The sequence below is a fragment of the Bos mutus genome, chromosome 1, assembly GCF_027580195.1.
Source record: "Bos mutus isolate GX-2022 chromosome 1, NWIPB_WYAK_1.1, whole genome shotgun sequence".
NCBI lineage: Eukaryota > Metazoa > Chordata > Mammalia > Artiodactyla > Bovidae > Bos > Bos mutus.
The window spans coordinates 68,986,704-68,999,774 of record NC_091617.1 but is presented as its reverse complement, the minus strand read 5'-3'; the positions used below and the strand labels follow the sequence as shown (position 1 = coordinate 68,999,774).

General features: G+C 34.4%; 1 protein-coding gene across 3 annotated transcripts in view; it reads left to right on the top strand.

Moving 5' to 3' along the window:
* SNX4 (sorting nexin 4) overlaps window positions 1-8,867 on the top strand; it is a 52,893-nt gene extending 44,026 nt beyond the window's left edge. For all 3 annotated transcript variants that reach the window (XM_005904486.3, XM_070370539.1, XM_070370531.1), the window contains exons 10-14: window positions 1,334-1,423; window positions 2,945-3,044; window positions 4,752-4,897; window positions 5,970-6,084; window positions 7,711-8,867. In XM_005904486.3, coding sequence (XP_005904548.2) covers window positions 1,334-1,423; window positions 2,945-3,044; window positions 4,752-4,897; window positions 5,970-6,084; window positions 7,711-7,758 — 499 coding nt within the window. In that variant the 3' untranslated portion in view covers window positions 7,759-8,867. The remainder of the gene's footprint in view (window positions 1-1,333; window positions 1,424-2,944; window positions 3,045-4,751; window positions 4,898-5,969; window positions 6,085-7,710) is intronic.
* Window positions 8,868-13,071: the final 4,204 nt, after the last annotated feature.

Below are 13,071 nucleotides of genomic sequence, written 5' to 3'. Positions count from 1 at the left end.
AAATTTAAAAATTTAGCTTATCAAAAGATTTCCTTTGTAAGTGGAAGGAATGTAGGAGTACAGAGTCAGTTGGGGAAGATAAGTTCTGGAGATGAATGGTGGTAATGGTTGCACAACACCATGAAAGTACTCGAAGCCACTGAACTGTATACACCAATAAATTGTTAAAAAGGTGAATTTTACGTTACGTTTTACCACACACGAAGAAACACACCCCATTAAGATGGTGAAGAGGCAAGCCACAGACCGGGAGTAAACATTTCCAACCCAAATATATAAAGAGCTCCTACAACTGACCAATAAAAAGACAAAAATATTATTTTATTTAAATATCATTTTTCTTTGGATTATTTAAGCTGACCAGCTGCTTTTCAACTATTTTGTTGTCTTCATGCATTCTGTTGACAGGACAGTCTCAGTATTTGCAGGAATTTGGGATTATCCCTTCACTTGGTTTATGTAAACGTTAAATAAAATTAATTTTAGTACTAATACCTAAAACATCTTTACCACTTACCCCTTTCTCCACACTGTGTTTCCAATCTTCAACCAACCAGCCACTTACCTTTTTTGTTTTCTTAACATTAACTTTTCCAGAATCGTAGATTTATGAACTACAGAGTTTTTCCTACTCTTAACAATGATTCTCAAGCCATTTTTCAGTCACATAGGACAAAGTCCACACTCTCACAAATGTAAATTTATATTTATAGAATACGTATTTTGCCTACTTTCATAAATACTATAAGCACATCGCTTTTCAGTGAGCAGTAACTTAGATTTTTTGTTTATTTTTTAATTCAGTAAACTTGTTTACTTAACTACATGAAGCAGGCTTGGAGGCATAAAGTATATTTTTATACTTTATGTAGTTGATTTGCAATACTATGTTAGTTTCAGGTATATAGCAAAATGATTCAGTTATATATTTATTTCTTTCAAATTTTCCATTATAGGTTATTACAAGATACTAAATATAGTGCCCTGTGCTATACTGGGGCACTGTGCTATATTTAACAAAAGATACTACAGTGCTTATTAAGCTACCTTAAGAAGGACCATTTTTTGGTTTTTTTTTATATCCAAGACCTTGCTAAACACATTTTGGTAAAATTCAGTAGAATTGTCATGGTAATTAAGGATTGCTCTTTGGGGGTGGGATAAATTAGGAGTGTGGGATTAACAGACACAAACTTATTCTCATTGTCTGTATTTTGGTCAGTCATTCATGGGTAGCAAGTGGTCAGTGGACCATGCTTTGAATAGCCCTTCTTTAGAATATTAATATTTTGTATCTTGATAAGAGTCACTATATACGTTATTTTTTAAACAGGTATGCATCTTCTATTGATGATATTTTGGAAGATGAAGAACATTATGCAGATCAGTTAAAGGAGTATCTTTTTTATGCAGAAGCATTGCGGTAAGTATAATACATGTTCCAGATGCAGTCCTATGGCTGGTCAACACTCTCTTCATCTGTTACTCTAAAATAAAGAGAATAAGATGATTTTTAAATGAATTCCTTCCCCTAGATATTGACTGAGATCTCACTGTATTCCTATCTGTTGCAGAGTGCTAGACATAGGAATTTAAGACGACCCTGATCCCTGGTGGCTCAGATGGTAAAGAGTCTGCCTGCAATGCAGGAGACCTGGGTTTGATCTCTGGGTTGGAAAGATACCCTGTAGAAAGAAATGGCAACCTACCAGTATTCTTCCCTGGAGAATCCCATGGACAGAGGAGCCTGGAGGGCTACAGTCCATGGGGTCACAAAGAGTCGGACATGACTAAGAGACTAACACTTCCACTATATTTGAAACATTATATTGATAAAACCTTTTAGTCTCTGACTTCAAGTCTGTCTGTATGTTGTTGTTTCTGCTTTTTTCTTGGAGATTGGAAGCAGAGTACACATTGAGTGTATGTTATTATGATCTGTCATTAAATTGTATATTACCTTTAAATTCTGTGATTTTCCATACCTGCATATTTTATCTCCTTAGTAAGGTTGTAAAATTTCTTAATGTTAGGACTTTGTCTTCTGTTTTTATGGTATCTCCTACAGGGCCAAGCAGAATTCTCTGGGAGATATTCCAGTTTAGAAAAATGAATCATTTTCCTGTCACTTTTAAAATCAGTATAAGAATTCTGTTAATAAAACAGAAGAGCAGTATTCCTTTGGCTGTTCAGTAGCTGGGATGAAAACATCACATTGTTAGCATTTTTCCTTCTAGAGCTTTGAGTAGTAGAGGTCACACCAAGCTTTTTCAAGTAACTTACCAAAGGAAGGTTGCTCAACACAATGGAACTCTTTGCAACTCTTAAAGATTATAGAAAAGATGAATGTATATTGATAAAGAAACGTGTCTTTGGTATATAGTTCAGAAATGCCTAGCTAAAGTCTAGAACAATATATACCATCTATTAATATGAATTGTGTCTGGATTGTAGAATTATGGAGAAGAAAGTGTTTTTAAAACTTATTTAGTACATTCCTGTGTTAGAATCTTTTTTTTTTAGTAAGCATGGATTACTTTTATGATAATAAAAACTAATAGACATTTCTAAGTAGAAAATTTTGAGATAATCTTTTTAAATAATACTCAGTTGTTATGTGAGATTATAGCATTAATTCCAGTGCTGTACAAAAAAAGCTTTTTTAAAAAATGTATGTGATAACAGTATGTTTATTGAAAAAACTTTTGCAAGTATCTGGAAAACAACCTTTTTTGATTTAAAATATAAAGTATTTATGCTTAGGTTCTGCTAGATTAAATTTTTAATATTGGGGTACTACATTGTAAGCTTAAAATTTCTAGATATAAAAGTTCTGACCATAGTAAGATATGAATGCCTCCACTATACCCGCTGAGGAAAAATTTAACATGTTAATAATTAGAGAGGCCACAAAAATTAAATGGCAGCACTTTTTTTCTCCTAGGGCTGTGTGCAGGAAACATGAACTTATGCAGTATGACTTGGAGATGGCTGCTCAGGACCTAGCATCCAAGAAGCAGCAGTGTGAGGAACTGGCAACTGGGGTGAGCTGTTTTCTGTTTGGGTCTTTGGTATTATAATGACCCTTAAGTGAAATGGGCTGCAGGATGCCTGTAGCTTTTCAAGGGGAGTAATTTGTGGACAACTGTATAATTCTTTTGGTTGTGATCTTGACATAAAAAGATATAAGCCACTAGGGGCTTCCCTGATGGTCCAGTGGTTAAGACTACGTGCTTTCATTGCAGGGAGCACGAGTTCAATCCCTGGTCAGGGAACTAAGGTCCCACATGCTGCATGGTGGTGGCCAAAAATTAAATTAAAAAATTAAGTCTTAAAAAAAATGTAAGCCATTAAAACATATATAGTGTTATAAGAAATTTTGCCAAATTGCACTGTATAATAAGAACCATCTCTTTTCTGATTAAGTGAAAAAAAAATTATTCTTTGGGATTGAAATAATGACCTTTGCAAGATTTAATTTTATCACTTACATTATAGAAATTTTAGTTAACTTGAAAAACTGCCCTGTTAGAATCATTGCCTCTCTCCTAACAGAGAGCTTTTTGTGTACTTTATTCTTGAATCCTTACAGTGAGTACTTGTGAACAAAATTTTGTATCTTACTGTATTAGACTTAGATCATTTTTATAATCAGCTTTCTACTGTCCAGCTGTTTCATTGGAATAAATAAGCTGTCGTGGTGAGGGCACACAATCTGGAAGTAATGAGGCCATGACAGTGCCACTGCTTATAAGTCATCTCATAGTTAACAAGTCCTGTACTTTTAAAAGTGCTTGTGGGTTACCCACATAAAGATCCGTGGGGAAAGACCTTTCACCATGAAGCAGGTACGCACTGGCTTGATTTATTTTTAAAATCCAGGGGAAATTTCCAGTCCATTTTCAGGGAGCTTGGTCCTCTACTCCTGCATGTGCAGGGAAAAGCATTTTCTTCAGTAAACTCCAGAGAGTGAGGAGATGGTGAAGTTTGAGGCTTGGGTGTAGGCATTCTGTTTTATTAATAGATAACCAAGTTTTAGTGTGAGTTATGCAGATTTTAAATGGTTTTTTCAGTTTGGTTTATTTTCATTGTTGCCTGTTGAATTTTATCCATTTTTTATGATCACAGAGTAATTGAAAGAATATGACTCCTGACATAAATAACTTGCCTAGTATTTCACTTGGAAGTTTTCCATATGATGAAGAAGCTCAGTTAAAATTTTTCCTTTTTTGATTCTTCAGCATCTCTAGTATCATAAGCCTTAATAGTAGCCCCCTGGTTGTATGGTTTGTGGTCTTCTGTCTGAGTTAGGGGGAAATGGCTATTTCCTCTTTAAAAAAAAAATTGTGATAAAATATACAGAACATAGCATTTATTATTTTAACCATTTTTCAAGTTCAGTAGTAGTAAGTTCATTCACATGGTTGTGCAGCCAACCTGCAGAACTCTTCATCTTGCAAAATTGAAACTCTATACTTACTAAATATCAACTATTAATTTCCCTCTTTACCTAGCCCTTGGCAGTCACCATTCCACTTTCTGTCTCTGTAAGTTACACTACTCTGGATATTTCATGTAAGAAGACTTGTACTGTATTTGTCTTTTTGTGACTGGCTTATTTTACTTAGCACAGTGTCCTCAAGGTTCATCCATATTGTATCGTGTGTCAGAATTTTCTTCCTTTTTAAGACTGAAAAATATTCAGTGTACAGATGTTATTTATCCATTCATCTGTTTCTGTTTCATCTTAGACTGTGAGAACATTTTCTTTGAAGGGAATGACTACCAAGCTCTTCGGTCAAGAAACTCCAGAGCAGAGAGAAGCCAGAATAAAGATGCTAGAAGAACAAATAAAGGAAGGAGAACAACAACTTAAGTCTAAAAATCTGGAAGGCAGGTAAAAATGCTGGGGTGTTTAACATGGCTAGACTTATAGGCTCTGTGGCAGGTGGCTTATAACCATTCCTAGCTTCATCAGTGTCCCTGGATGTAGCCTCATCTTCTAAAATACAGTGATTGAATATTCATAAGAAACTTGAGTAATCAAAAATCATGTTACATAGAAGCATTTGTGTTAGTGTTGGGGGAAAGAGGAAGAAGGAAGTGTTTAAACTTCATAATATTATTTTTTTGCACTTTACATGATTTCTATCTTTTGCATATTTCCTCTGCTCTTTTCTGTCAGTTAAAAGCCTGATCATTCTGCAATGCCCAGCTCTTGAACTGCTTCCTTTGTTAAGCCTTCTCACAGGCTGTCACAGCACTTGGTTCATACCCTTACCCCGTGGCAGTTTGTACAGTGTGACTGTCTCTGGCTATACGAACCCTTCAAAGTCAGTGATTGTGTCTTCTTCATCTTTGTGTCCCAGCACCTTGCATATGGCTTAGAATATAATTATTCCATAAATATTTTTAGAAATTCAGTTCTCAGAGATCTGCCATTACTTCTGGGCCCATTTTTCATGTTGTTTTTGTCTGATAGTTGTTGAGTAAATCAAGGCAGACCAAGAGTTCCACTGATTTGGAGGTGGTTTTGTTAATTTTTGAAACTGCTGGTGTCAAGTAAGTCAAAGTAAACTCAAGAACAGAGTTAAAAAGACAAGTGGCTCTCAGAATTTTTAAAACTTTAGTTGTCATTTAAAGTAAATACATGATAAATGTAATACGTAATCCATCTTGTTGAAAAGACTGTGTGTTTTGCAGTGACTCCAGGCAGGTAAGTTCATGTGGCATCTGTTGGCTTATAAGTTGGTTCAAGGAGCCATTTACATCTTTTTTATAGGAATAATTTGAAGCTGGAATTTGTGGTAAAAGAGACTATTAAATTATAGAAGAGTGTATGACTGTCTGCTTTTTCTCTCACTTTATAGACAAAAACCCAACTCAGATGAGAAGTGTTTATTTGAATTAATATATAGTTTACTTAATTTAAATACGAATAATAATGATGACTATACCCTTTATTTCAGAGAGTTTGTCAGAAATGCTTGGGCTGATATTGAACGCTTCAAAGAACAAAAGAACCATGATTTAAAGGAGGCCCTCATAAGCTACGCAGTCATGCAGATCAGTATGTGCAAAAAGGTAGGTTTTGGTTTCAGTGAAGGTACCAGTATATTCAGAAGTGCTGGCAAATTTCTTTAAAATCAGTTTCTTATTTGGAACAAAGTATATATCATTTTCATTTTTACAGTCCATTCTTTTCCAGAATGTTTCCCAGTTTCTCTACTTAATTTTGAAAGAAATGTCATACTCAGAATCTTAATTACCAAGTCTCCACTCATCTGAAGTTTCAAATTTGTATGCCCTATTTATTACTTGTATTTGAAAATATGTACTAAAAGCATTATATGGTTATGTGATATTCTTGAACAGGGCAGTAAAATACCATTCCTAATAGCGATACATACTTTCATTGGAAAATGGTCTAAACGTTAGGGCCTGGATAAAGTAGTAGCTAATGGAGTATTCATTGTTAGAAAAGACAAGATGGATCTCACATGCACTGTCCTAATAAGATGTCCTAATAGGACGGCAGATGAGAAAACAAGCTACACACTAGTGCGTATAATGCAATCCTGTTTTTGTGGGGAAGAGGAAAGTGTGTATTTTTTAAATGATTGGATGTATACAAATGAGTTTGAAAAGATACACATGAAAGTGTGTATTAATAAACATGTCACTTACACCTATCATATAAGGTATGAACACTGAAGCTTATTCTGGTTAAAATAAGTGTTTTGGCAGTGATGGAAATTTTTCTAAAACGATGTTGTAAGAACAACATGTATAATCTTCCTTAACCTCATTTTCATAGCCCCAGTGCTGCCTGTGTTTACCAGTCAGTACTGGTGCACCTTTCTCTAGTGCTTCTCACTTTATTGAGCGATTCAGCATGCTTTATCTCAGTAAATCATTTAGTAAGGCAATCTGGGACGTTTTAAAGGATTGTGCGGTTTTGTTTTGTTTTTCTTTTGTGCTCCATCAGGGAGGAAAAAAAGCTAAAAAGATTGATTTTTTTCCTATTGTTCAAAGCCTCAGTAAATATTGATAAACTTTAATGTATAAGTATTAAAATATTCTTCATAAATTAGAAGTTATTAGAGAATATATATATATAAACAAGAGATATATATGTATATATCTTGTTTGTTGAAAACATACCTTCTACCACTTTCTAGATTTTACTGTTACATTTTTTACAAACATGTGTTTTTGTTTAAGCCTATTAGGTATATAATAACGTGTTAGTTTTTGCTAAATAGCCTGCTGTAACCATTGAGAGGGAGTTTATAACTTTTTATCAAAATATTGGTTATTAGGTTAATTAATAGTTCATTAAATTATATTTAATTGTTAGACTAATCAAGTTTTTCATTTCAGATATTGCAAAACTTGTTTTATAAGTAGAAATGATATGAGTATATGATAGGAGTAAATGAGTCTTTCAGAAAGAAGTAGGAATTCTGTCTCTTTTTTGAAGATAGGCTCATACAATGATTCTATTACTTTTTTCAGAAGTATTTCACTTTGACTTACATTAGCCATTGCCAGAAAAAGTATTCTGTTTGTTGGAGTTATTGATTATTCCGAAAGGTGAAATCTAACATACCAGTAAGCCAAGTACTTGGGCTTTCAAAATCCTTCCAAAATTACATTTTAAGGTTTTGGGGGCTTTTTTTTTTTTTTTCCGTTTGTTTGTTTTAAAAGGGAATTCAAGTTTGGACCAATGCTAAAGAATGCTTTAGCAAGATGTAATCCTGTGAAATGAATTTCTCTTCAATCAAAGTACCCCAAAACAGAAGCACAAGTAAATAAAAAGATTTGTTACCCTGCATACACAAAAATATATAGTAAGTTGCGTTAAGTTCGACTTTCCTTAATTTGATTATATTAATAGTTATATTAATATAGCACAAAAGGATGTATTTTAATGAAGATTAAATATTATAATTTGAGGTTTTGGGGACTGGTGCTGATTGTAAAATGTTAATTAGATAAAATATACCAACAGATTGTTGCTTCTGAACCAGTGTCTGAGTATCAAGATGTTAGATCATTTCTAGAAGTTCATTTCAGTGCCCACTGTTTCATATTTGCTTATGTAGGGAGTCTTTCCCTAAGACTGAATTCTTATCTTTATGTGCTAAGGCCCACTAATCTATCAGAGAGGGTTAATTTTTCTTGCCTTACAGTTGAGCTGTTTGGTTTGACAAAGCTCAGCTGAAATTTAGTGTGAAATCTAAGAATTTCTCCTACGTTCATTAATGCCCATGAACATTAATACACTAGACAATGCCTTCAGTGTGTGTTTTACCAGAATTTTGATGTGGTCAAAAATTTTATACTGCCAACAAAGAAGACTCAACTTCTCAGTGGAATACATTGTTATAATTTAGGAATTGCTATATAGAAAGTTTTGAGTATGTTACATATACAAGCATTAAATTCTTAAATAATTCTTAACCTCAGTGATGAGCCTAAATTTACTCTGCTTGGCTCTCTATACATGGCATTTCAGGGTACAAGATGTAGCATTTCAATGTATAAGATATATGTAGTGAACATATGTATTAGTATCTTCATTATTATCATCCTTTTTTATTGCTTGGCTGTAATTTTTATAAAGATAAATTATATTGCTTTTGTGTATGTGTTTTTGTGGTGTATGTTCAGAAGCCAAGCACCCTTGGAATTTGCTAGCTTTGCAGAACTCTACATGTGTACTCATTATTACTAATTATGTAAAAAAATTTTTTCAGTACTGTTCAACATTTGACTTTTTTACATGTTTGAAATGTTGCTGAATTTTTGTGCTGTTTGCCAGACTTATACAGTAAATAAATGAAGTACTGTGTTGATTTTCATATGATTTTTGTTATTTAACAAAGTGGTCTATATCTATTAGTATCTGATGCCCTGTGGAAAAATAATATATGCCATACTATGTTTTGAAGAGTTTCAGTTCAGTTCAGTTCAGTTGCTCAGTCGTGTCCGACTCTTTGTGACTCCATGAATTGCAGCACGCCAGGCCTCCCTATCCATCACCAACTCCCAGAGTTCACTCAAACTCAAGTCCATCGAGTCAGTGATGCCATCCAGCCATCTCATCCTCTGTCGTCCCCTTCTCCTCCTGCCCCCAATCCCTCCCAGCATCAGAGTCTTTTCCAATGAGTCAACTCTTTAATTGTATACATTTGTCTTATGCCAAAATGTTGGATTTCTTAAAAATAAGATTATGAAATGATATATGATTTCTAAATTTTTACCTTTTTTTAAAAAAAGATAAAATTGTTAGAAGCAAAAGTCATCTTGGTAGGTACACTTTTCATCCCACTGAAGTGTATCCTCTCTTGGCTCACGAAATAAAATAGCTTTCCATTTGGCCTTTAAAATCAAAAGCCTTTTCTTCCAACCTAACCTTATGCTAAAAGAAAAAATGTATTAGAGGACTTGCCTGGTGGTACAATGGATAAGAATCTTGCCTGCCAGTGCAGGGGACACAGGTTTGATACTTGGTCTGGGAAGATTCCACATACCTTGGAGCATCTAATCCATGAGCCACAACTGCTGAGCCTGCACGCTCTAGAGCCTGTGAGCCACCACTAATGAGCTCCTGTGCTGCAGCTACTAAAGCCCATGCACTTAGAGCCCATGCTCCACAACAAGAGAAGCCACTGCAATGAGAAGCCTGCTCACTGCAACAGGAGCAATTCCAAGCAACACTGAAGGCCCAGCACAACCAAGAAAAAAAGCATTAGATTTTTTTTCTACTACCTGACCTAATTTGAGAAGGTCACTGATACCTATGTTTTGAGATAAATTAGCAAAAATATTTTATCATCTCTGAAATACACAAATATTCATTTGGTTGTATGTATATTTAAGTAGGAATATCTTGATGGATTGAGTTTGAAAAAGTTTCACTTGATAGTACAATAATTCCTTTAAAAAGAACTCTTAAAGGTTTTATGTGAAAATCATTTTTGGTACTATTGTATGTGCGTGTGTGCTCACTCAGTCGTGTCTAATTCTTTGAGACCCCATGGGCTGTAGCCCACCAGGCTCTGTCTGTGGGATTTCCTTCTCCAGGGGGTCTTCCTGACCCAGGGATTGAACCCACATCTCCTGCACTGGCAGGCAGATTTCGTTACCACTGCGCCACCTGTGTGCATTTACCCTTTTCAGTATTTAAAAACTAGAACTCAAAAATGAATTATTTAAAGGGGAGATAGATCTCCAAAAATAAATATAAAAAGCTTGTATGAGCAATAACTAGAGAAGACTTATTACATAAATGTAAATACTTCATAACGGAGGAAAATTTAATCTTTACAGTGTACCAGTGATGCAGTTAGTGTAGTCAAAGCATTAAAATTAACTGAAGTCATACCTCACCTTCATTTATATCCAAAAACTTGATGAATGAGTCACTGGTAATTACAACATAGCATCCAAAACAGGAACTGAGAGTTCTTAAAATTCAAGCATCTTTAGAATAAACACATACCCAGCTCGGAATGGAATGAAAAGCCGAGGGTTATATAACAGGAATGCTAGCTAGGCTTTGTATATTCTTATAATCATTTTTTATATTTACATGCATACTCTCTTCATGGTAGAATTTACTGATTATCCTGGAAATATTTACCTAAAAAAATTTTAGAAAAAATTTTTTTTATTTAATAATCCAGAGAAATAAACTAACAAAAGGCCAAATCAGTAAAATTGTACTTCCTTCCTTACTTTATAGCTTTAAAAGAGCATACTAGAGGGAAAAAAATGAGCCAATAAAATTCAAAGTAAGTAGAACAAAGAAATATTAAAAGCAAGAGCAAAAATCAGTGATATTGAAAACAGGTAATACAGTTAACAAAGCCAAAAGTTGGTCTTTGAGAGTATTAATAAAATTAAACTTCTAGCAAAATGATGGAAAAACCTAAAAGACAGATTATCCCTATCAGGAATGAAATCAAGAATGTTATTTAGATCTTTCAGACGTTAAAAGGATAATAAGGAATGTTACGTACAAATGTAAACCAATAAATTAAAGTCATCAAATTTCTTGAAAAATACAGCTTACTAGAACTGACACAAGACAGAAAATGTGAATAGTTTTAATATTAAAGAAAATATCAGAAATTTTCATACAAAAGAACTCAAGGAATAAAAAGCTTTAATTCTACACAGATTTTCAGAAAATAGGGGTAAAGGGAATACTTCCCCAATTAAAAAAAAAAAAATGAGAACAAGTATTATCCCAATAGCGAAACTAGCCAAAGACATTTCAAGGAAAGAAAGTGGACATTCCAATATATATCATGAACATAGATACAAAAATTATTGAACTATTAGCTAGTTGAATCCAGCAATAAATAAAGAGCATAATACCTTATGACCAAGTAGTTTATCTCAGAATGCGGGGTCATTTTAAAATTAGAAGAGTCAATTACTATAATCTACCCTGTTAACAAAATAAAGGAATCCTTCATGATCACTTCAATACATGCAGACAGACATTTGACAGGATTCAACTCTGATTCATGACTTAAAGCTCTGAAGAAACTAAGAATAGAAGAAACCTTAATTTGATAAAGTGCATCTGTGGAAAACCTACAGCTAACATCATATCTAATGTTGGGAAAGTTAAGTTCATCACTAGACACCTCCTCACTAGACAATACATGCCCCCATTTCCCCCTTTGTTCCCACCAATGCTGAAATTCTCTGGCTTTCTCCCTTCAACTGTCTCCTTCCCAGATTGTTCCCTGTGCTCACTTTTCTCTGAATATTGTTGAACCTTGAAGAAGATCGATGCCTCATTCGTAAAGCTTATAACAGGAAATTCATTCACGTATGTTCACCAGGTGGACACTCCACAAGTCCAAAAAGTCTGGGGAATCTGTTGATTCAGCAAATTTTATAAAATCATCCCCAGATGAAGGTGGAACTAGTTGATTCAGTAGCAGAAGTCCAAATGAATAAACCATCGTGTGATACAAGCAGCATCAGCAGAAGACGAGGAGAAATTCCTAAATACTCGGTTATTAAGGCCTTGATTGCAGAGCATAATAGCTAACATGCATGAAAATGCTACTCATACTACACCTAAAACTGAGGCACAGTGTGGCAGTGTGCTGACCCAAGGTCCCATATATAGTAACTGCTAGAGTCAGAGTTTAAATGAACCCAAATAACATGGCTCTAGAGCCTGTACTTTTCAAGGCTTTTCCCGTTTGGAGGAGCAGAGACTTGGAGGAGACCCTCTGGGACAGACCCATGAGGATGGCAGAGGGATAGAAAAGGTAACTTTCACCATACTCAGACTGTAAGGTATTTGAAAGGAAAATGTCATGGGTACTTCTGGAAGTGGGGACAGGGAGTGGAGACATGAGAGAGAAGCGGGATGTGGTGAAATACTAGACTAGTGCTCCAACTTACGTATTTGTGAATCACTTGGGGATCTAGTTAAAACACAGATTCTGATTGTATAGATTATAGAGTGGAGCCTGAGAGTCTGCATTTCTTAACAAGCTCCCAGATACTGGCAGTGCTACTGGTCACCCTTAAATGCATATATTTATATTATATTGGACATCACTATTAGGCCAATGACCTGGCCAAACAGATATATTTTGGTTCAGTTATTTAGAAAATATACAAAAATTTAGCAATTATACAAAAAAAAAGAAAATTAGATAATAGCAACTTTTTAGTACTATGTCAAGTTTGGAAGTTTATATCAAAAGCAAATTCTGTGTGAAGCTTTAATGATAAAGATGAGTAATGGATAATAATTACATAAAAACAAATTTTATAGTGATAAAAATAACATTTATGAGGCATTCATCAAATATTGTGGAAGACTTGCTATTAAATAGAGTGATTTACACTGTACTTTTGGTTTATCTTTGCACCTTCACCATTCCTCTAAAATGGCAGTAAGGGGAAAAATTTTTTTTTGAGTACCATTAAGGACAAAGGGAACAGAAGAGACAACAGTGCACAAGAAATGTTGACAAAATCACAAAAGTTTGGAAGAATAAAAAGATGGAGAAGTGTTAATTGACT